Below are 24,577 nucleotides of genomic sequence, written 5' to 3' on the forward strand. Positions count from 1 at the left end.
TTGTGTGTGACTCCAGCCGTACACAAAAATTCTGCTGCGTTTAATTGTCCAAGCAAAGTGGATGCTATTTCATGAAAACTGCGCCCCCTGTGGTCTAAAGCCGCTACTGACCTGGGCGGTTTTGGTGATTTTATTTTTCTTTATAGACTTCTATGGGGAGCTTGAAAAAATGCACGTAAAAACGCAGGAACGCAGGTCTGGCCTGCAAAGGGCCCTTCCGATTATGTTAGCGTGCGTGCAGATATACCCATACTCATATCTCATTGGGGGGGGGCACTGCTACGTTTCCTACGGTTTTACTTCAGAATGGCCATATTTCTGACTTTTTGGCCAGTTTTGTTACTAGCCAAGAACAAAGATGGCGGCCAGACATTCAGCATAGTAGGATGATAAACAACTTCCTGTTTCAGACGCCATTTTACCGACGTTCAAAACTATTCAAGAAAAACACACAAGAAAAATGAAATGACTTCCTATAGAGCAGAGCCGGCACTGACGTTACTGTGGGAGAGACACCTCGCCATCGCCTGTCCTGGGCAGTTACGTCAGCGGTCTTCTCACAGCTATGACGCCACCACAGAGCGCGGCGCAGAGGACACTTCTGCCTCTAGTGTTCGCACTTCCTGGCGTGACGTAACCAGTGCGCGTGTCACGTGATCAGCGGCAGAGGTCGGCGTGCTCTCAAGAGGTAAAGCTTGTCCTGCCGGGTGTTCTATGGGACAGCGGCTTGTTTAGTCACTGCGGCTTATAGCTATTACTGGCTGTGAGCAAACGTGTGGGTGACGTGCTGGTCCTTGTAGTTCCCCTTGGCCGCTGAGATTTGTGTTACACGCTGTGAGAGGGGGGGTTCTAAAGTAATTGTCAAGTGTATTTAATTTTGCACTGATGGTGGAAAACTACTGGTCTGAAATATAGGGCACGTGGGGATGCAGGCCCACGGGGTGGGTTGGTGGGTGCAGGCTCCTTGGGGGGGGAGATGGTGGGTGCAGGCTCCTTGTGGGGGGGGGGGGAGATGGTGGGTGCAGGCTCCTTGTGGGGGGGGGGGGAGATGGTGGGTGCAGGCTCCTTGTGGGGGGGGGGGGAGATGGTGGGTGCAGGCTCCTTGTGGGGGGGGGGGGAGATGGTGGGTGCAGGCTCCTTGTGGGGGGGGGGGAGATGGTGGGTGCAGGCTCCTTGTGGGGGGGGGGGGGAGATGGTGGGTGCAGGCTCCTTGTGGGGGGGGGGGGAGATGGTGGGTGCAGGCTCCTTGTGGGGGGGGGGGGGAGATGGTGGGTGCAGGCTCCTTGTGGGGGGGGGGGGGGAGATGGTGGGTGCAGGCTCCGTGGGGGGGGGGGGGGGGGGGAGATGGTGGGTGCAGGCTCCGTGGGGGGGGGGGGAGGGGGAGATGGTGGGTGCAGGCTCCTTGGGGGGGGGGGGAGATGGTGGGTGCAGGCTCCGTGGGGGGGGGGGAGGGGGAGATGGTGGGTGCAGGCTCCTTGGGGGGGGGGGGGGGGGGGAGATGGTGGGTGCAGGCTCCTTGGGGGGGGGGGGAGATGGTGGGTGCAGGCTCCGTGGGGGGGGGGGAGGGGGAGATGGTGGGTGCAGGCTCCTTGGGGGGGGGGGGGGGGGGGGAGATGGTGGGTGCAGGCTCCTTGGGGGGGGGGGGAGATGGTGGGTGCAGGCTCCTTGGGGGGGGGGGGAGATGGTGGGTGCAGGCTCCTTGGGGGGGGGGGAGATGGTGGGTGCAGGCTCCTTGGGGGGGGGGGGAGATGGTGGGTGCAGGCTCCTTGGGGGGGGGGGAGATGGTGGGTGCAGGCTCCTTGGGGGGGGGGGGGGGAGATGGTGGGTGCAGGCTCCTTGGGGGGGGGGGGGAGATGGTGGGTGCAGGCTCCTTGGGGGGGGGGGGGGAGATGGTGGGTGCAGGCTCCTTGGGGGGGGGGGGGAGATGGTGGGTGCAGGCTCCTTGGGGGGGGGGGGAGATGGTGGGTGCAGGCTCCTTGGGGGGGGGGGGAGATGGTGGGTGCAGGCTCCTTGGGGGGGGGGGGAGATGGTGGGTGCAGGCTCCTTGGGGGGGGGGGGGGAGATGGTGGGTGCAGGCTCCTTGGGGGGGGGGGGGGAGATGGTGGGTGCAGGCTCCTTGGGGGGGGGGGGGGAGATGGTGGGTGCAGGCTCCTTGGGGGGGGGGGGGGAGATGGTGGGTGCAGGCTCCTTGGGGGGGGGGGGGGAGATGGTGGGTGCAGGCTCCTTGGGGGGGGGGGGGAGATGGTGGGTGCAGGCTCCTTGGGGGGGGGGGGAGATGGTGGGTGCAGGCTCCTTGGGGGGGGGGGGGGAGATGGTGGGTGCAGGCTCCTTGGGGGGGGGGGGAGATGGTGGGTGCAGGCTCCTTGGGGGGGGGGGAGATGGTGGGTGCAGGCTCCTTGGGGGGGGGGGGAGATGGTGGGTGCAGGCTCCTTGGGGGGGGAGATGGTGGGTGCAGGCTCCTTGGGGGGGGGGGGGGGGAGGTGGTGGGTGCAGGCTCCTTGGGGGGGGGGGGGGGAGATGGTGGGTGCAGGCTCCTTGGGGGGGGGGGGGGAGATGGTGGGTGCAGGCTCCTTGGGGGGGGGGGGGGGGAGATGGTGGGTGCAGGCTCCTTGGGGGGGGGGGGGGGGGGAGATGGTGGGTGCAGGCTCCCTGGGGAGGTGGTGGGGGGGTTGGAGATGGTGGGTGCAGGCTCCCTGGGGAGGTGGTGGGGGGGTTGGAGATGGTGGGTGCAGGCTCCCTGGGGAGGTGGTGGGGGGGTTGGAGATGGTGGGTGCAGGCTCCCTGGGGGGGTTGGAGATGGTGGGTGCAGGCTCCCTGGGGAGGGGAGGGAGGGGGGGGGGTTGGAGATGGTGGGTGCTGGCTCCTTGGGAGGCAGTGGAGAAGTCCAGGTCTCTTGTTAGTCCTCCTTCTTCTGGACCTTTAACATCAGCATTATATGGCCATAACTGTGTCCAGGGTGATGACGGTCACAGAGGACCGATGACAGGAAATAAAAGGCGCATGCTCACATTAGATGTATATCGGGGTGGCCATATAATATTGCTGGTGTCTCCATTGAAAAACACTGAAATTTTGGGGTTCAGAAAATGCCCCTGATCTCAATCTCATTGAGAACTTATTGTCAATCCTCAAAAAATAAGAGGAAAGACAAAAACACAGACAGTGTGATACTCTCCAAGAGCTGATTAGGTAACAATGGGCGATGATCTGTCAGGATTTGGTCCTGGAGCGGGTATCCATCTGTCAGGGAGAAGTCTAGAAAAAGTCGGAAGACTTTTGGCCACAACTGTAGAGTGGTAAAGTGGTGCATAATGTGATGGTAATACTGCTGTGAAGGTGATTGTCCCCTATGAGACCTCTGTTCACCTGGTTTAAGATACAGAACCTTCCTGAAAACTGCAGCAGCATTACCTCATTTAACTACCCTGTGTTATAGACTACAAGACGCACTTTACCATAAGTCGCACCCCAGGTATAGACAGCAAAAGATAGCGAAAACCTTTTTCTTATTAAAACTTACCTGGTGGTACAAAGTGGAGGAGTAATCACTAATTTTTATGTACTAGGATAGAATAGGGAATAATACATGTATTGTTAGCGTCTATCTGCAGTGTGTATTAGACACACAGCTCTGCTACCCTTGCCCATATATACACACACACAGCTCTGCTACATGCTCATTTACACACACACACTGTACATTCCAACTCTCGCAATTCCTGCACGAGCTGCGCAGCTGAAGATCCTTCCACACTGATCAGTCACATGACCTGAAAGGTCCATTAATTAATCGTGTGGAAGGTCCTTCAGCTTGTGTGGCTTCCGTGCAGGTTCAGCTTTCTCTTCTGCCTTGCACCGATGAATAACGGGCAGGAGGAGGGAGAGCAGTTCTCTCTGTGATCCGGAAAGATGCTGTTTCAGTGTTCTCCATCACAGGAAGCTGCTTCTAGACTATAAGACACATGTACGTCTTAGCAAGAGTTTATCTTGTTAAAGCACCACTCCAGGGTTTTTGGTTTTCTTATTTGTGGACCACTGGAGCGGTGCTTTAAATGGAATTGCCCTGCCCCTTGTCTCATACTCACCTGCCGTCACATTCATACTTTTCCAGCGTCACTCCCGTTGGTCCCTGGTGAAGTGACCTGCCGCAGCTCCAGTGTTTCATGGAGCAAGCATGAGGTCACAGATACAGTAGATACAAGACTATAAGAGCCTTGTTCTGATTCTCATAGACTTGCATTGAGCTCTTGTGGTGTAACTTCGGTAAAAGGTGAAGCTGTCAGAAGATGATTATACGAACAGGGGCAGGGGGACTTACCTTTAAAGCACCAATCCACCGCTGGAAAAAAAGTAAAAAAAAAGCTGGAGTGATGCCTTAAGAATTGTAACTCAAAGGGCCGCGGTCACACTTGCGAGTGTGATGCGAGAAACATGCGCGTCAATCCCCGGGCACTGATGCCGGCACTTGGACCGGAGTGTGTGGCTGTATGTATTTCTATGCAGCCGCACACTCTGGGCCTGGGTATTGATGCGAAAAACTCACAAGTGTGATCCCGGCCATAGTCTGAAAAATATGGTTAATGAAGCATGACTTTTTCGACCCTTTTTTAATTGCATTTCTGCTGCTCATTTTGTCCCATGTAGGAAAATGAATAGGAAAATCTTCCAGAGGATAGAGCAGGCTGTTCAGATGCACAGTGCGTGCCGACAGTCCAATTTCCAGTGCCTCAGAAATCTATCTGCCAGACAATGGACACCTGTGCCGATTCTTCCTCAGTCCTCGGCTGCCGTTTGCCATTTTCCTGAAGCAGGCCCCTTTCTGAAGATGACCACACTGCAATGCAGGTTCTTATCAGCCAAGAAGGTACTATCCCCCACACTGCATAGAGCACTGGCCCCATCATTTCATTGGTTCCTGCAGCGGGGAAGATAAATGAGTACACCCTGTAGAAGGGTTTCTTTTTCGTTTGCAACTACAGATACTGTTATGTATGCAAATAACGATAACCAGTGGAATCCCCCATCATTGCAGCACCTTAAGGGTCCTTTCTGGTCCTGCAGTGATGATTTCTGTCCGCTACCTGGCCTGCTGCAGCTAATCACTGGCCTCAGCGGTTATGAACCACTAGATTAAGGCCCGATGCTATTGCATCGGGAGGATAGTGATGTAGCGTTGACCATGTGTTGTGCGGCACTTTGAGCAGCACACCTTGAGAATGAGATGTGGTGAACAGCCATCCCGCCTATCTCTTTAGCTGTTCACAAAAACCCAGCCCTGTTAAAACAGGAAATAACACATCTCAGCAGCAAATATGATGCTGGACCTTGACATCCGGGTTCATATCACCAAGTGAAAGAATTTTGATGATACACATCTCCCCGCAAAACAGGGCATATAAATGGCGTGAGATAAATGACTTATTAACTGGTGTAATTATGCAGGAGACTTAAACTGGGGTCCTCCTGTAGTTATGCTTAACGATTGAAGAAACTGGTGTCCTCCTAGTCAAGGCAAAATTGGCCCTGTAATTGCCCAGCAGTAGTTATGAAGTGGTAGAGGCAAATGTGGCCCTGTAATTGCCCAGCAGTAGTTATGAAGTGGTAGAGGCAAAATTGGCCCTGTAATTGCCCAGCAGTAGTTATGAAGTGGTAGAGGCAAATTGGCCCTGTAATTAGACACCGGCAGTGAACAGGCAGAGGAGAAAGGCAACACATCCGCACAGCAAGTCGGCGTGAGGTAAATGACGAAATTCCGCGGGATCCAAGATGGCGTAGGCGAAATCTCGCGAGATTTCGCCGACCCCATTTTGAGTATCGCGGGATTTCGCTGATCCAAGATGGCGTCGCCACAAGAACATGTCGCCGGCGTGGACAACGTCTGGATCCAGGATGGCGCCGGCGGAAGAAGATGGGGATCGTGCCGATGCCGACGGAGATCGTGGAGCAGCGGCGATGACGGCGTGAGTATGAGAGACGGAGTGAGAGGGTCGTATGTGGAGTGAAATGGGGGGACGTGAGTGGAGATGGTGAAAGGTGAGAGGTGTGTGTGTTGAGGAGGAGTGTGTGTTGAGGGTTAACATGACAAGAGGTGTGTGGTGACGGCTGGCATGGTGAGGAAGGTGTGTGTTGTAGGGGACTGTGCGGGGGGGCAGAAGAGGCACAGTGCTACCGCCAAAGACAGCTTCTGTCTGGATGTGACGTCACCAAGTTACAACCGGACGGAAGCTGCTTAGTGCATTTATATAAATAGATACATACAAATTTCACAGATCAAGATTGATCTGGCTGCGGCTCCGGAGCAGTGACGTTAATAAGTATGGCAGATTTTGCAAAGTACCAAAAAATTCTTTCAGTGTAGATACATTCCACACTGCTTCTAGAAATTCTTGTTTTATCACGTTTCTTATGCTGGGGCTGACTTTGTAAAGTCCCAGGAAAAAAAAAACTTTATATAATCGCACATTTGGTAAGAACTACAATTTTGACTTGTGTACAACCTACATGATCCATAGCTTTATTAGGGAACAAATGGGTAAAGGAGTTGTTTTTTAGTGCTTTCAATAGAGAAATCAGCTGCTTTAATACATGAATATATGCATTTGATATTTCTGCACATTATAAGACCTATTCAGGATCCTAACAATGAACCTATTAAAAAAAAAAAAAAAAAAAAAAAAAAAGATGAAACTAGGATCGAAAACTGAAGGCTACGTACACACTATGTCTTAGATGAGTTTTCCCAGGTGAAGCTGCTCAGTGAAACGCTAGTGGTGGTTGTTTTCTTGAAGCAAATTCACCAGTGGTTTTGCCATCTTTTTGCTGGTGTTTTTTTACTTTCTACCATACAGAGAGCGGAAGCCCCCTGAAGAATGAGCGTGTCCCTTCTTTTAACCGCGTCATGGTTTCTGAACTTTAATGTGGTTCAAAAAAGACAGAACATGTGCACAGCAATGCACTTTTCACATGCTGTGCAGTATGTTATGCCCACGCTAGCGCCACCGCCCCCCCCCCCCCCCCCCCCCCTTGGCTCTTCTCGTCTCTTACGAGAGGCGCAATCCTAATCTCGGGGGCTGTGAAATTTACGTCAGCCTGCTCTGGAAACAGGCTGTGAGGCGCGCACTCTGCCGGAAACCGGGTGACACCACAGGGCCACCGCTATTCCTCCCGGGGACACAACACAGGACCGGGGTAAGCTGCATCTGCCCTCAGAACAAAACTTAACCCCGTCCCGGCACATTCCCTGCAGCTGCAGACCAGACTCTGCCTTTAACCCTTTCAGGAGCGCTATGTCTCAATCTAAGGAGGCTAAACGGGCTGCTAAGAAGCACACTGCGTTTTTTACCATGTGAACCACTTGCAAGACTGCCTTGCCCAGTGCCCAGACTAATCCATTATGCACGGACTGCGACCTGGCCTGCGCTCAAACGCCCCTCGCCACCGCTGCTGCGGGGCTTCCTGCGTTTAGTCCCCCTGAGTGGGCTGCGTCCCTGTCACCGTCAGTGGTGTCATTGACCCAGGCCATAGACTCCCTCCAGGAAGCCTCTTTAAGTCAGAAAGCGTCTTTACTGGCCGAGCAGGGCTCTGGCGACGGCGGGGAACCGTCCACCAGCAGGGGCCGTACTCGCTCAAGGGATGGTCGGGCTAGAAAGCAAACCCATGACGCGTCCCCTAGTCACGCTTGCGCTTCAGCACCGGCGAGTTCTGTCTCTCGCTCTCCTATTGTTCGCAGCGAGCACGACTCTGAATTCGAATCTGACACGTCATTCTCTCAGAATCCTCCAACTGACCGAGAGTCGCTTGATTCTCTTATAGAATCAGTCAATAGGATTCTGGAGTTGGATGAGGAAAATATTCCTGCTACAGCACACTCTATCTCATTTAAGAGGACCAAACGTGTACACAGGTTATTTGCCAGTCATCCAGAGTTTAAGGACATTGTCCAGAAACATAGGGATCGGCCACATAAGCGGTTCACAGGGCCAAATTCTACTGAGACTAAAATACCCTTTTGCTCCAGACCTAATGAAGGATTGGTTACAGTCCCCTTCAGTGGACCCTCCTGTATCACGTCTTGCTTTTAAAACGCTCCTATCCGTCTCTGAGGGCTCCTCAGTCAGAAACCCCTCCGATCGTCAAATTGACTACCTTGCCCGCTCAGTTTTTGAAGATTCAGGAGCAGCGCTTTTTCCATCTTTTGTGGCGACTTGGGTCACTAAGGCAATGGCCTCTTTGGCAGAAGTCTTAATTACTGCCTTCCAGGGTCACCAGGCAGATAATTCACGCAGCGGACTTTGTAGTGGACGCTTCTTTAGATGCCGCCAATTGTGCTGCTCAAACTGCCGTTAATGTGATCTCCATTAGAAGAGCCCTATGGCTCCGCGACTGGCGGGCGGATGCCACATCTAAAAGATCGTTGACTTCCCTGCCCTATCAGACTGGTCGTCTTTTTGGAGAGAAACTGGACCAGCTCATTTCTGATACTACCGGGGGAAAGAGTAAATTCCTTTCTCAACAAAAGGCTGTTCGGCCGTTTCGGAGCCAACAGCCGACGCGTTTTCGACCTTTTCGCAACAATTCCAGTTGGTCCACTACCTTTTCTTCCGGATCAATTCGGTCCCCGCGCAGACAGAGGCTCCCAGGTCTCATACAGACCTAACCGCTCTTGGAAGCCCAGGCCAAGGGCATCTGGATCTAGGGGAGCCAGATCCCATAGATTTTCTACACAATGACTTGTTGCGGTATCCAGCGGACACCGACAAAGTAGGCGGTCGTCTACTTTCCTTCATTCACACCTGTATCGCGGTCGTCCACGACAAGTGGGTCAGGGAGCTGGTGTCCTCCGGATACAAGATAGAATTTTCCCCAAGAAAAAGACAAGAGCCTTCCTTCGGGCTGTTCAGGCTCTGCAAAAGGACGGAGTCATCATTCCGGTCCCTCATCATGAAAGGTTCAGGGGTTTTTATTCAAACCTTTTTGTGGTTCCAAAGAAGGACGGGACCATGTGGCCCATACTGGATCTCTGTTAAATCAGTTTGTCAAGGTACAGCGATTCCGAATGGAATCTCTCCGATCAGTTGTCGCTTCCATGGAAAAAGGAGAGTTCCTAGCATCCATCGACAACAAGGACGTTTACCTTCACATTCCGATCTGCCCGTCCCACCAGCAGTTCCTGCGTTTTGCAATTCACAAGGAACACTTTCAGTTCCTTGCCTTGCCCTGCCCTTTGGACTCGCCACCGCCCCCAGGGTCTTTACCAAGGTCATGGTGGCTGTCATGGCCATTCTCCACTCTCGGGGAGTTGTGGTGTTAACGTATCTGGACGACCTGCTCATCAAGGGTCCGTCCCTTCCAGCCTGCGAGGAATCCGTGGATATAACAGTAAATACACTTTCTCGCCTGGGCTGGAAGATAAACTTTGACAACCGTCCCAGCAGATTTCCTTTTAGGAATGATCTTGGACACTTCCCGCAGGTTGGTCATTCTCCTTCCAGAAAAGACCCAAGCCTTACAACAGGCAGCGCGGACTCTTTCCCGACCGGTCTCTCACTCCATTCGTTTCAGCATGAGAGTTCTCGGAAAGATGGTGGCAGCGATGGAAGCCGTTCCATTCGCACATTTCCTTCTCTGTCCCTTACAACACGCGTTGCTGTTAGCTTGGGACAAGAACCCGTTCTCCCTGGACCGTCGGTTCCTTCTGTCCCTGCGGGTCAGACAAGCCCTCAAGTGGTTGACACTGAAGGCCTCCCTGAGTCAAGGGAGGTCTTTTCTCCCAGTAAGATGGTTGGTAGTAACCACCGACGCAAGTCTTCTGGGCTGGGGTGCGGTCTTTCGTCATCACACGGCACAGGGTCGTTGGTCAACTCGAGAGTCATGTCTCCCCATCAACATCTTGGAGATACGTGCGATCAGATTAGCTCTACGGAGTTTCCACCATCTCCTCGCCGGTCACCCCATTAGGATCCAATCCGACAACGCAACGGCTGTAGCGTATATCAACCACCAGGGAGGTACTCGGAGCAGGATGGCCATGCACGAAGTGAGTCACACCTCCAATGGGCCGAGACCAACCATTCGCCCATCTCAGCAATCCACATCCTGGCGTAGAGAATTGGACAGCAGATTTTCTCAGTCGCCAGGGCCTTGCCTCGGGAGAGTGGTCTCTTCATCCGGAAGTCTTTCAGCAGATTTGTCATCATTGGGCGACTCCGGATGTAGCTCTCATGGCCTCAAGACTAAGCAACAAGGTTCCTCGATTCATTGCCCGATCCATGCGCCATCGGAGCAGGCGCCCTAGTTCTGTCTTGGCACTGCTTCCGGCTCCCATACATCCCCCCCCCCCCCCCCCCCCCTTCCCTTGCTTCCGAGGGTCATCAAGAAGATCAGAACAGAGGGAGTACCAGTGATTCTAGTCGCGCCAGATTGGACACTCCGGGCATGGTACACAGAACTGATACAACTGGTCGCCGACGTCCCCTGGTGACTTCCAGATCGCATGGATCTACTCTCTCAAGGCCCAATTTACCAACAGAACTCCGGGGCCCTGTCTTTGACTGCGTGGCTGTTGAATCCTGGATTTTAGCACAGGCTGGCTTCTCTCACAATGTGATTTCCACCATAATTAGTGCAAGGAAGCCTGTGTCCATGCGCATCTATCACCTCACCTGGAAAACCTTCTTTTCATGGTGCAAGGATCATGGTCGATCCCCTCTGGTGTTTTCCATTCCGGCCATATTGGAATTCCTTCAATCTGGATTAAAGTCAGGCCTCCCGCTTGGCTCGCTCAAAGGCCAGATTTCGGCCTTGTCAGTGCTATTCCAACGCAAAATTGCCACCAAACTTAAGGTCAAGACGTTCATTCAGGGAGTCTCCCATGTGGCGCCTCCTTATAGATGGCCATTGGAGTCATGGGACCTTAACCTGGTTCTCGGGGCCTTACAGGAGACTCCTTTCGAACCACTGCAGGATGTGCCACTGACCATCCTCTCTTGGAGGTGGTCTTTCTAGTTGCAATTACGTCAATCAGACAAGTTTCGGAATTGGCGGCCCTGTCTTGCCGCCCTCCGTTACTGAACTTTCATCAGGACAAGGCAGTTCTCAGGACGTTCCCGTCCTTCCTGCCCAAAGTCTTATCCTCTTTCCATCTCAATGAGGAAATTGTTTTGCCTTCCTTTTGTCTGGCACCAGTCCATCGCATTAAGAAGGCCCTCCACACCACCCTGGATGTGGTTAGGGCTTTGAGACGGTACATCTCGCGGACGGCTCCCTTCCGCTAGTCAGATGCCCTGTTCATACTTCCAGAGGGGCATAGGAAGGGTCTAGCCGCTTCAAAAGCAACGCTAGCCAAGTGGATTCGCTTGGCGATTCAGGAATCCTACCGTGTCAGGATCGCGCCTGTCCCAGCAGGGATTAAGGCGCACTCTACCCGCTCAGTGGGCTTCTCTTGGGCCATTCGGCACCAGGCCTCGGCAGCAGGGCTGTGGAGTCAGTCGTGGAGTCGGTATAAAATGGACCGACTCCTAAAATATATAATAAATTGGGTACAGTAGTTCAATGCAGAATGTGCTGAATATTTTTTTCAAAGGAATTTGGGAAAGTTATGAAATGTGCTATAAATGGCTGTTCTATGCCTGATCTAAGGCTACATTCACACACAGCGTTTTTGCTGCAATTTTTTGAGGATACGTTTTTCAGCTGCAAAAGCAGATCAGCTTTTTAAAAAACACTGCATCACCTGAAAGGTTTTTGAGCTCATAGATAATGTTTTCAATAGCAAAAGCAGATTAGAAAAACGCCACACAAACTGACATGGTCATTCAGCCCAAAAATGAATCCTCACAAAACGATGTGTCTGAATGTCATATCTTGAAACCCATTGACTTTGCTGGGATGCCCAGAGTCACTGCATTTTACTGCAAAAAAAACGGATCCGCAAAAACGCTGTGTGCGAATCATGGCCGTAGCCAGCGAGGGCAGGGGAGGCAGCTGCCCCCCCCCCTTGAAGCAGGGGCACGCACCTATCAAAACTCACTTGTATGCTGCAGTGCTCCCGTCCTGCACTGGCTGCAGGGGGCTATCTCCCCTCCTCTGTCCTTTCTTCTGCCATCTTCACCAGATAGAGGAGGGGGAGGGGTGCCTGCCCTGCACTGGATCCGATTCCTGGGCCCCGAGCTGGAGAAATTTGTGCACACCCTGCAGCTGTCAATAAGAGAGAGTCTGCAAGAGGGACATGCTGGAAATCTGATTGGAAAAGTGAGGAAATTGGTTATTGCCACCAAAACCCCTAAAATTGATTCCATCTTGAAGAGACGTGCTGGGAAAGGAGCAATTGACGATCAAGCCACTCATTTGGGCAGCACTTATTTAATGATTGAGCGATTGCTTGAACTAAAACCATTTCTTATAGATATGGCGAACCCTCAGGTAACCCTAAATGAAGGTCAATGGACACAGGTGGCTGAATTGAAGGAATTGCTTAATCACCCATTTACCGTGACTAAAAAATTACAAGCTGAGGATTTAACTCCTGGCATTTTCATAAGGGAGTGGAAGAACTTGCTATTTTGCCTGTCCCAAAGAGGTTTAATCGCAGATGGCATTTCTGCTTCAATGAAACGCAGAGAGACACAGCTATTGGAAAAAATTTTCTGGCAGCTGTTTATGTGGACCCGAGTCATCGTATACTGCTTGATAATCAACAGCTTACTAAAGGAAAAGAAGCTCTGACTGAGGTAGCAGTTAGGAAGACTGGCCTACAGGAGGACTTCCAGGCGCAAGAGGACTTGGGTCCTGACAGTGCTATTGCTGCCATATCTTCATCCTCATCAGATGAGGAGTTTGACTTTGACAAGTATTTGGATGACATGGAGCAGGCAAAGCGTTGCCGCAAGGAAAAAGATTTCACTCGGTCTCCTAGAGCAAGCAGATCGACCATATTTCAGCAAAATGTTTCACTTGCTCTCAAAGAAATAGAAAAATTCAAAACTGATTGAGGCAATTCCTTTATACTCAGAAATTGTTAAAGATGTTACCCATGTGGTTACGGCTTTGCCTCCAACCCAAGTTACTGTAGAGAGGTTGTTCTTTAGCCTAAATATTATTAGGTCAGATTTGAGGTCATCTATGAAGGAGGATCTGATGGAGGCAATTCTATTTCTTAGAACAAATTAATAGACTGCACAAATGTTATTTAGTATGTTTTTGTTGAAAACTGTTTTTTGCCACTCACATAGTTTATTACATAGTGTTATATATACAATATATATATGTGTGTGTGTGTGTATATGTATGTATGTATATATATATATATATATACATACACACACATACCGTATTTTTCGCTTTATAAGACGCACTTTTGTTCCCCCAAATTTTGGGGGAAAGTAGGGGGTGCGTCTTATAATCCGAATATACGGGGGAGGGGGTGTATATATATATATGTACTGCAGGGTCCAGGGGAGGTGGGGGCAGCTTTGGAGCGGTGCTGTGAGCTGGTAAAAGCTGCCGAAGGGAGCCTTTGATCTCCTGCTCCCGCTCATATAATATGCACTGCCGCTGTCCATCACCATGGTGCTGAAACCGCACCACGGTGACTGGCTGGGGGAGCGGTGCATATTATAGCTGCCTGCGCCCTCCTTTGATCGCACATGATCCCCTGTGTTAGATATCGCCCCCATGCTGCTGCCCATAGTAAAATAAAAAACTCTTTCCTTACCTCCTCCAGCGCTGATCTCCCGGTGTCTCTGCTGCTGCTGTCATCAGCACTCTGCTGTGCTGATCACATGACCGGCTCTGAGAACCAGGAAGTGGAGGAGGAGCTCAACCACACTAAGGGAGACACGAGGAGGGACAGCGCTGAGAAGGTAAGGAAAGAGTTTATTTTACTAAAAGCAGCAGCATGGAGGCGATATCTAACACAGGGTGATGTGTGCCAGCCACAGGGGGGCCAGTGTGCCAGCCACAGGGGGGCCAGTGTGCCAGCCACAGGGGGGCCAGTGTGCCAGCCACAGGGGGGCCAGTGTGCCAGCCACAGGGTGATGTGTGCCAGCCACAGGGGGGCCAGTGTGCCAGCCACAGGGGGGCCAGTGTGCCAGCCACAGGGGGGCCAGTGTGCCAGCCACAGGGGGGCCAGTGTGCCAGCCACAGGGGGGCCAGTGTGCCAGCCACAGGGGGGCCAGTGTGCCAGCCACAGGGGGGCCAGTGTGCCAGCCACAGGGGGATGTGTGCCAGCCACAGGGGGCCAGTGTGCCAGCCACAGGGTGATGTGTGCCAGCCACAGGGGCCAGTGTGCCAGCCACAGGGTGATGTGTGCCAGCCACAGGGGGGCCAGTGTGCCAGCCACAGGGGGATGTGTGCCAGCCACAGGGGGGCCAGTGTGCCAGCCACAGGGGGGCCAGTGTGCCAGCCACAGGGGGGCCAGTGTGCCAGCCACAGGGTGATGTGTGCCAGCCACAGGGGCCAGTGTGCCAGCCACAGGGTGATGTGTGCCAGCCACAGGGGGCCCGTGTGCCAGCACAAGGGGGCTATATTCAATATAAGGTGGCCATATCCAGATTAAGGGGGCTAATTTTAGGGTGGGGGGGCTATGAGGGACATATACCCTATATGAATTGTTAGACGGACACTGGCATTATAAGACGGACCCCATTTATTAAAAAATTCTCTATTCCTTCACCACATTTGGGGGTGCGTCTTATAATCAGGTGCGTCTTATAAAGCGAAAAATACGGTATATATTCGATATTACATAGTGTATTACGTATTTACAATTTACTACAGTTTTTTGTGTTCTAAAGTTGTATTCCAATAAATATATATTATGTTCTATCTAAATATCTTGATTATTGTATCATAAAAATGATTAAGGGTGTCTGCACACGATGCGATTTTTAAGAGTTTTTGCCGCGATTTTCGGCGCGAAAACGTTTAAAAATCGTGTACAGAACGCACCCCATGCATTCCTATGGCATTCCGCACATGCTGTGCTAATGCTGCGCTTTTTCCCACGGCGGAAACACATCGCGGAAAAAATCTCAGCATGCTCATTCTTTTGTGCGGAATCGCAAAGAATTGCCGTGATTCCGCACCCATAGGAATGCATGAGAATCGCTTACTTCCCGCATGTGACTATGCCCACCATGCGGGAAGTTAAGCGTCTCATGTGCGGTTGGTACCCACGGTGTGGAGGAGAGGAGACTGTCCTCCAGGCCCTGGGTACCATACACCTGTAAAAAAAAAAAAAAGAATAAAAAATCGGGGTGTATTTACCTTCCGACGTCCCGCGCTGCATTCCCGGGCCTCAGGGTTCCCAGTAATGCCTTGCGGCAAGGTCCTGTGATGACGTAGTCTCGCGTGACTCTAGCGGTCTCGCGAGATCGCTATAGTAACGCGAGACCAACGTCATCACAGGTCTCGCAAGGCATTACTGGGAACGCTGAGGCCCGGGAATGCAGCTCGGGAAGTCGGAAGGTAAATATACCCCGATTTTTTTTATTTTATTTTTTTTTATTTTTAACATTTTATCTTTTACTATTGATGCCGCATAGGCGGCCTCAATAGTAAAAAGCTGCTCACACTTGTCAAACACTATGTTTGACGAGTGTGACCAACCTGTCAATCACTTTCCAAGCGATGCTTCAAATCGCTTGGAAAGTGCTTGAGAAAATCGCGGCAGAATCGCGGTGAAATCGCGCGGAATAAAACGCGCGATTTCTGGGAAGGAGTCCGGTTTTCAGTGTGCGTTTTAACACGCAACGTGGGCACATAGCCATAATGTCTGATATTCACATTGTACTGCAATAAATTTTTCACTTAAATATAAGCAATATATGTCGGAGTTGGAGTCAGAGTCGGTGGAAGGGAAATTGAGGAGTCGAAGTCGCAGGTTTTGCTTACCGACTCCACAACCCTGCTCGGCAGAACAGGTCTGCAAGGCTGCGACTTGGTCCAGTCTGCATACTTTTACAAAACATTACCAAATTCATTCTCAGGCCTCTGCGGATGCAGCTCTCGGCAGACGCATCCTGCAATCGGCAGTACCACAGTGTTAAGTCAGTGGTACATGGGGTATTAGCAGATGTATGCTCCCCACCCAGGGACTGCTTTAAGAAGTCCCACTGTCTGTGTCCCCCAATGAGGAGTAAGAGAAATAGGGATTTTCTTTATCGCCTTATTGGGGGACACAGAATACCATGGGTGTATGCTGCTGCTAGGAGGCTGACACTATGCAAAACAGGAAAATTAGCTCCTCCCCGGCAGTATACACCCACCGACAGGCACCGAGCACCTCAGTTTGTGCTTAGTGTCTGTAGGAGGCGGACCGGGATCTCCCCAGATCCGCATTTAATCTTTTTCTTTTCAGGTTTTTAAGTTGTGTTTATTAATGTTTTCCCTTTATTTTCCAGAGACAGCATCAGGAAACGGGATGTGAGTTCATCCTGCTTTTCCAATTAATGCGGCTGAGCAAGCAATGTGGTATTGCCCACATCGCAACTCTCAGGTCCGCAGGCAGGACCTTCCCCTATCACCCTCGGGTGCTATGGGCCATGGATGGGTGCCCGGTCCTAGCCGATTCCCCTCCTCATCCCTCTCCCAGGACAGGGCTGAGAGGAAGACGGCAGTCGCCAGCGGTGACGTTTCCCCTGACACTGGGATAGGAGCCGTCTTCTGCACCATACGGACTTGGTGCGGGTACTGAGGATCGTCTCTCCTAGCGGCCTGCGCTCTATCGTGGGTCCCTGCGGTCATCCTCTTCAGGGACATCAGGTAAGCTTATCTGAATGTTCCCTTCAGCCCCGCTCTCATACATCTACCAAGGACCCATTCAACCCTGTCTGCAGCTATCAGCCAGTACAGCGCCGTTCCTCCTCGGGACGAAACACGCGCCCTACATCCCCCTCACGCTGTCGGTACCTCTCTCCTGTTTGAATTCCCAGCTCTCTTGGCCCAGCGCTCTGGCAGGCGCGCGCTCCTTCTGTCACGGGGGGGGTGTCCGGCGGGGGCTTCCTCGGTCAGCATTCCCGGTGCCCCCTCTTCAGCCCATCCTTTAATCTACAGGGGTATACACCGTTTCTGTGCCCCGGGCGTGCCGTCGCTAGTGAAAGCACAGGGAGCGCTTTCACTTTCATTTTCACAAGCGGTCCTCCCCCTCCCTGCGCGCGCTTCTCCAGCCTATCTCAGGGCTGCTTTCACTGCAGCCCTGTCAGCATGACATTAACCACGCCCCCCTCCTCGGGTCTCAGCCAATCGCGCGGTGCAGCGGCTAAGCCCCGCCCACAGCCAGCGTCCCTTTCCTGTCTTGCTAAGCATCTTCCTCCCTCTTCTCCGGATTTTTTCCTGGGGGACACACCGCTGTTCTGTCTGCTTCTGAACCTCGGTAGGCTCGACGCTGACTCTCCCTGACGTTGGACTTAGCTTCTCTCCCGCAGTTTCATTCAGGTAGCATTTCTACCACAGAGACTTATGCCCAACCCTCCAAGGGCCTTCAGTGCTAGACCCACCGCTATTCACTACGCCTGCGCGCGCTGTAGAAAGAAGTGGGCATCAGGTCAGTCGTCTCCCCGTCCTGCAGCCCTTCCTCCATGTCTGCCCCTCAGGAGCACTTCGAGCCCCGGGTGGAGACCACCCCACCCCCTGAGTGGGCCGTGGCGATGTCTCAGTCGGTTTCTGATCTGACGAAAGTGTCTCAATCGCTGGTCCAGGTCTTAGAGCGGTTACCTCAGTTATCTGCAGCCACCTGTGCACCAACCGCCTCTCACAGTGAGTCACCAGCACCTGACCGCGACCCTCAGATGGACAAAGCGGGTCCTGTCTGGCTCTTCTTCCAGTTGGCAGGGTCCCTCCGCGTCTCTCAGGCTACGCTCTTCGTCTTCATCCTCAACAGACGATCCAAAGTCAGACGATGATTCCCAATCTGGATCTGACTCAGAGGCGGACAACATAGCTAGAACTCGGGACATGGTAGATAGTCTCATATCGGCTATATACCAAACACTCAAGATAAAAGAGGATAAGGCACCCCCGCAGGAATGCTTTGTTTCCTTTAAGAAAGCGAGGCCTCCATCTCGAACCTTTCCTAATAACAAAGAGTTCAACACTTCCTTAGCCAATCACTGGCAACATCCTGAGAACCGTTTTTCAGGCCGCAAGTACTTAGATGTACTATATCCCTTCGATGCGGATCTAGTCACGAAATGGACCAAAGCTCCCGAGGTAGATCCACCAGTTTCTCGTATTTCCTCTAAGACGGTTCTTTCCCTTCCGGACGGAGCTTCTCTTAAAGACCCAACAGACAGGCAAATAGAGTTGTTGGCTAAGTCAATTTTTGAGGCATCCGGCGCCTCCCTCTGTCCTATCTTCGCCTCCGCTTGGTGTCACGTCTGCCATGTCTGTTTGTCTCAAGAACTCCTGGAGCGATGTGCATGCGCATGTTTTGTCTGCTGTCCTGCATGTTCGCTAGAGCTGTGTGCAGACTCACCTCATGTCTGAGCTGCAGGATCCCTGCGTTTCTGCTCTGCCTTCTGTGATCTTCTCGTCATGTCTGGAGTCCTTGATCATGTGATGTTTCTTAAGATCCTGCACTGTCTGGTTCTGCAATCATCTCGTCATGTCTAGAATCCCGGATCATGTGTTCTTCCTAGGATCCTGCACTGGTTGGTTCGGTGATCATCTCGTCATGTCTGAAACCCTGATCATGTGACGTTTCCTAAGATCCTGCACTGTCTGGTTCTGCTCTCATCTCGTCATGTCTAGAATCCCGGAAGTTCTCCCCTGGTCCTGACCTGGAGGAGGAGGTGCTATGCCCTATATCAGGCCGCCTCTTCCTATGCTCAGGGCCTGATTATTGTGTTGCTTCCCTGCAAGGCTCTGGGTCTGTGGGGTTGCTCCCTCTATTCTGTGCCCTTGCACTTTGCTCTGTAGTGCGTCTCTGCACACGCTCCGTGCTCGTATTCCGCCTCTTGTCTTGTGCCATGTCTTGTGTTGTCTCTTGTGCCATGTTTGTCTTTGCCTTGTAGTCCTTCTGCTGTTCTTTGTCTTAGTCTGTTTTGCTATGTCTCACCTTAGCTATGCTTTGACTTGTAGTCCTTCCTTTGTTCTCTGCCTCGCCTGTTTTGCCATGTCTTGCTTTTGCTATGCTTTGACTTGTAGTCCTCCCTGTGTTCTCTGCCTTGCTATTCCTTGCTTTGTGTTCCTCCCTATGGTCTCAGTCTTTGCTTGCTCTGCCTCGCTCTCTTCTATGGTGCTCTGTAGTGCTCCCTGGCACACGCACCATTTCTCCTCTCCTTCGTGCTCGTTTCTTTGTCTAGTCCCAAGGTCTTCCCTTGGCCCGGCTCTGGGCTTCTGCCTACGCTCCGCTGCTAGACTCTGTCCTCTCTCTGACCTGGCTCTGTTTCTGCCTGTATTCCTTGCCTTTCCCTGCCTTGTCCTTGCATTGAACCCCGGCGTGGGTTCCCCTTGGCCGTCTCCTGTGCCGTGGTAAGTGCCACGTGTTTGTGTACAGCCGTGTGCACTGGCCAGTGTGGCGTGCCCCCTGCGTGGCTCCTAGCACGCAGCCCTTCCTTGTGCCCTGGCATGGCTCCTAGCACGCACCCTGCCTTGAACCCTGGCGTGGCTCCTAGCACGCACCCTGCCTTGAACCCTGGCGTAGCTCCTAGCACGCAGCCCTGCTCTGAACCCTGGCGTGTCTCTACATGCACCCTGTCTTGTGCCTTGGCGTGTCTCTACACGCACTCTGTCTTGTACCTTGGCGTGTCTCTACACGCACTCTGTCTTGTGCCTTTGCGTGTCTCAACACGCACTCTGTCTTGTACCTTGAACCTTGGCGTGTCTCTACACGCACTCTGTCTTGTACCTTGAACCTTGGCGTGTCTCTACACGCACTCTGTCTTATACCTTGTACCTTGGCGTGTCTCTACACGCACTGTCTTATTCTATGCTTTGGCGTGGCTACACACGCACCTCGCTTTGAACCCTGGCGTGTCCCCTACACACGCACCTTGCCTTGCACCTAGTCTTGAACCCTGGTGTGTCCCCTACACACGCACCTAGCCTTGGACCCTGGCGTGTCCCCTACACACGCACCTAGCCTTGGACCTTGGCGTGTTCCCTAAACACGCACCCTGCTTGGATATCTGTCGTGCCTCCTTGCCTGAACCCTGGTTTGCCTGCCGGATGCCCGGAACCTGCCGACCGTTGCCAGAGGTCCGGAACCAGATGACTACGGCCTGATGTCCGGAGCTGACGTCCGCAGCCTGATCCCTGGACCCTGTCGGTTTGCCAGCAGTCCGGAGTCCGATGCCATCATGCCATTACCTGTGCCTAGGCGTGCCATCTGGCACGTACCATGTTATGGACCTTGGCGTGCCCACGCGCGCACCTTGCACGTTTTGCTTGTTTTCTCTGTATTTGATCTTGTGTTATTCTAATGAAGATACCTTGCACCTACGTCTAGTCTCGTCTTGCTTCCTGCTCGTCCTTGTCGTCAGACACTCGTCTAGTGTCCCCTGAGCCGGCCGTCTGGTCCCAGCAGTCGTGGTGGCTCACCCCCTTGGTCTTGCCCCTGACACTCCCTGTATAGGGGGTGGATTTTCACAAGGTCAGCTCGCCCTCGGTGGGTGGGTGCCACGACCCAGAGGGTCCACTCAAAAAATGGGCTCAGCAGGAGCTGAGTCCGTCACAGTTAATCAGGCCATGGACTCCGCTGGTACCTCGGCTACCCGTCTGATGACCCGTCTGTTATAGAATCTGCTCTGTCTCCTGGACTCTCCTGAATATGGCGGTACCCCGGCCACTCTTCTGATGTAAATCAGACCTGGCCCTTGACCTCTGGACTCATTTGGAAATGATGGCAGCCAGAGTAAGAAGACTTGTTTGTCTAACCGCAGTCCTCCCCACTGGATCTTCATGTCTCGTTAGCGGCTCCTGTGTCTTGACCGGTGCAGATGTCCGTTTCAGATGTCGGATCAACATTGTTGGAGTGGTTTGTACTAAACTCTGGTTTCTGCCGAAGAAAATTTTTTTTTTTTTTTCTTAGTGCGTGTCTGCACACGCTCCGTGCTCGTATTCCGCCTCTTGTCTTGTGCCATGTCTTGTGTTGTCTCTTGTGCCATGTTTGTCTTTGCCTTGTAGTCCTTCTGCTGTTCTTTGTCTTAGTCTGTTTTGCTATGTCTCGCCTTAGCTATGCTTTGACTTGTAGTCCTTCCTTTGTTCTCTGCCTCGCCTGTTTTGCCATGTCTTGCTTTTGCTATGCTTTGACTTGTAGTCCTCCCTGTGTTCTCTGCCTTGCTATTCCTTGCTTTGTGTTCCTCCCTATGGTCTCAGTCTTTGCTTGCTCTGCCTCGCTCTCTTCTATGGTGCTCTGTAGTGCTCCCTCGCACACGCACCATTTCTCCTCTCCTTCGTGCTCGTTTCTTTGTCTAGTCCCAAGGTCTTCCCTTGGCCCGGCTCTGGGCTTCTGCCTACGCTCCGCTGCTAGACTCTGTCCTCTCTCTGACCTGGCTCTGTTTCTGCCTGTATTCCTTGCCTTTCCCTGCCTTGTCCTTGCATTGAACCCCGGCGTGGGTTCCCCTTGGCCGTCTCCTGTGCCGTGGTAAGTGCCACGTGTTTGTGTACAGCCGTGTGCACTGGCCAGTGTGGCGTGCCCCCTGCGTGGCTCCTAGCACGCAGCCCTTCCTTGTGCCCTGGCGTGGCTCCTAGCACGCACCCTGCCTTGAACCCTGGCGTGGCTCCTAGCACGCACCCTGCCTTGAACCCTGGCGTAGCTCCTAGCACGCAGCCCTGCTCTGAACCCTGGCGTGTCTCTACACGCACCCTGTCTTGTGCCTTGGCGTGTCTCTACACGCACTCTGTCTTGTACCTTGGCGTGTCTCTACACGCACTCTGTCTTGTGCCTTTGCGTGTCTCAACACGCACTCTGTCTTGTACCTTGAACCTTGGCGTGTCTCTACACGCACTCTGTCTTGTACCTTGAACCTTGGCGTGTCTCTACACGCACTCTGTCTTATACCTTGTACCTTGGCGTGTCTCTACACGCACTGTCTTATTCTATGCTTTGGCGTGGCTACACACGCACCTCGCTTTGAACCCTGGCGTGTCCCCTACACACGCACCTTGCCTTGCACCTAGTCTTGAACCCTGGTGTGTCCCCTACACACGCACCTAGCCTTGGACCCTGGCGTGTCCCCTACACACGCACCTAGCCTTGGACCTTGGCGTGTTCCCTAAACACGCACCCTGCTTGGATATCTGTCGTGCCTCCTTGCCTGAACCCTGGTTTGCCTGCCGGATGCCCGGAACCTGCCGACCGTTGCCAGAGGTCCGGAACCAGATGACTACGGCCTGATGTCCGGAGCTGACGTCCGCAGCCTGATCCCTGGACCCTGTCGGTTTGCCAGCAGTCCGGAGTCCGATGCCATCATGCCATTACCTGTGCCTAGGCGTGCCATCTGGCACGTACCATGTTATGGACCTTGGCGTGCCCACGCGCGCACCTTGCACGTTTTGCTTGTTTTCTCTGTATTTGATCTTGTGTTATTCTAATGAAGATACCTTGCACCTACGTCTAGTCTCGTCTTGCTTCCTGCTCGTCCTTGTCGTCAGACACTCGTCTAGTGTCCCCTGAGCCGGCCGTCTGGTCCCAGCAGTCGTGGTGGCTCACCCCCTTGGTCTTGCCCCTGACACTCCCTGTATAGGGGGTGGATTTTCACAAGGTCAGCTCGCCCTCGGTGGGTGGGTGCCACGACCCAGAGGGTCCACTCAAAAAATGGGCTCAGCAGGAGCTGAGTCCGTCACACTTGGGTGGCGAAGGTCATTTCGGCTTGGGCAAAAATTCTGCGCAGGGGCATTTCAGCGGCAGCTCCTCGGGACGAGCTGGCAGATTTAGCAGACCAAATTAATCATGCGGGCAAATACCTTTTGGCCGCCTCCTTGGACGCGGCTGGGTGCGTAGCTAGAGCTAACAGCAACATAGTGGCCATACGCCGCATTCTTTGGTTGAAGTCTTGGAATGCGGACACCACCTCAAAGAAGTCGCTCACCAACCTGGCATTTCACGGCACTAGGCTCTTTGGCGCCAAGCTGGATCAGATAATCTCAGATGCCACTGGTGGAAAGAGCACTTCCCTTCCCCAGTCCCGCCCTAGGAGGTTCTTTAGCAAGAAGGCTTCTCGGCCATTTAGGTCCTTTCGCCCCTTCTCTGCCGCAGAAAGTTCATCCCAGCAGGACCGGCATCCTGCTTCCAGAGACAGGAGAAAGCCTTCTTATAAGCCGGCTCCCCGCTGGAGATCCAGAGGTCATCCCCCCAGGTCCTCAGGCTCCCGATCAGGCAGATTTTCATCTGTGATGGGTCACCCCCACCCGGAAATCTTTCCAGGGTGGGAGGCAGACTTTCCTTTTTCAAGGACGCATGGCTATCCGTTGTTGATGACGCTTGGGTCAGGGAAATCATCACATCCGGATACAAAATCGAGTTTTCTTCTCCCCCCAAACAGTCGCTTCTTTCTGTCTCGATCCCCAAGACAGCGATCACAGATTCCAGGGTTCCTTCAGGCCGTCTCCTCCCTCCTTTCCGCAGGGGTCATCGTTGCCGTTCCTGCAAACAAACGGTTTTTAGGGTTCTACTCGAATCTCTTCATAGTCCCGAAAAAGGATGGCTCTCTTCGTCCAATTTTGGACCTCAAGTTGCTCAATCGCCACGTGAAGATCCGCCACTTCAAGATGGAGTCTCTGCGTTCGGTAATAGCCTCGATGGAACCCGGAGAGTTTCTCTGCTCTGTGGACATACAGGATGCCTACCTCCACATCCCCATTTCTCTGCGGCATCAGAGATACCTCCGTTTTGCGATTCAGGACAATCACTATCAGTTCACGGCCCTCCCCTTCGGACTAGCCTCCGCTCCCCGTGTCTTTACGAAGGTGATGGCAACAGTCATGGCCATCCTTCGATCCAGAGGGATTCTTATCATTCCTTACCTGGACGATCTCCTGATCAAGGGCTCGTCCCACCAAGACTGTCTTCACAGTCTTCAGATAACCTTGGATGCCCTCAGCCGCCTCGGATGGATAGTCAACAAGGAGAAGTCCATCCTGCGCCCTATCCAACGTCTGACCTTTTTGGGCATGGAGTTCGACACGAATCTAGCCCGGGTGTTTCTACCGAGGGACAAGTTTTCAACCCTTTGCAAGGGGATTCAGTCCCTACAACGCTCGAGGATCATGTCCCTTCGGTCCTGCATGAGGGTCCTGGGGAAGATGATAGCTTCCATGAAAGCAGTGCCCTTCGCACAATTCCACTCTCGCCCTCTCCAACTGTTCCTCCTGTCAGTCTGGGGCAAGACCTCGTTTTCTCTGGACCGCCCCATTCTTCTTCCGCTCAGAGTCAGACAATCGCTGACTTGGTGGGCATTGCCGGCGTCCGTTCTCCGCGGAAGGTCTTTTCTTCCGCCTCGGTGGCAGGTCATCACCACCGATGCGAGGCTCCTAGGATGGGGGGCGGTTTACCATCAGAAAACGGCCCCTGGGCGCTGGAACGCCCAGGAGACTCTTCTGCCCATCAGCCTTCTGGAGATCAGGGCAATCCTCCTTG

General features: G+C 53.1%; 1 protein-coding gene across 2 annotated transcripts in view; it reads left to right on the forward strand.

Moving 5' to 3' along the window:
• Positions 1-533: 533 nt before the first annotated feature.
• Positions 534-24,577, forward strand: part of LOC141057337 (translation initiation factor IF-2, mitochondrial-like) — a 65,774-nt gene continuing 41,730 nt past the window's right edge. The window contains exons 1-2 of one of the 2 annotated variants that reach the window (XM_073553903.1): positions 534-688; positions 4,645-4,864. In XM_073553903.1, coding sequence (XP_073410004.1) covers positions 4,649-4,864 — 216 coding nt within the window. In that variant the 5' untranslated portion in view covers positions 534-688; positions 4,645-4,648. Of the gene's footprint in view, positions 689-835; positions 855-4,644; positions 4,865-24,577 lie in introns of those variants that run through there. The other variant, XM_073553904.1, reaches the window with a different exon arrangement.

Source organism: Dendrobates tinctorius, unplaced genomic scaffold (genome assembly GCF_039654945.1).
Source record: "Dendrobates tinctorius isolate UK_male_01 unplaced genomic scaffold, ASM3965494v1 ptg000203l, whole genome shotgun sequence".
In the NCBI taxonomy this organism is placed as follows: domain Eukaryota; kingdom Metazoa; phylum Chordata; class Amphibia; order Anura; family Dendrobatidae; genus Dendrobates; species Dendrobates tinctorius.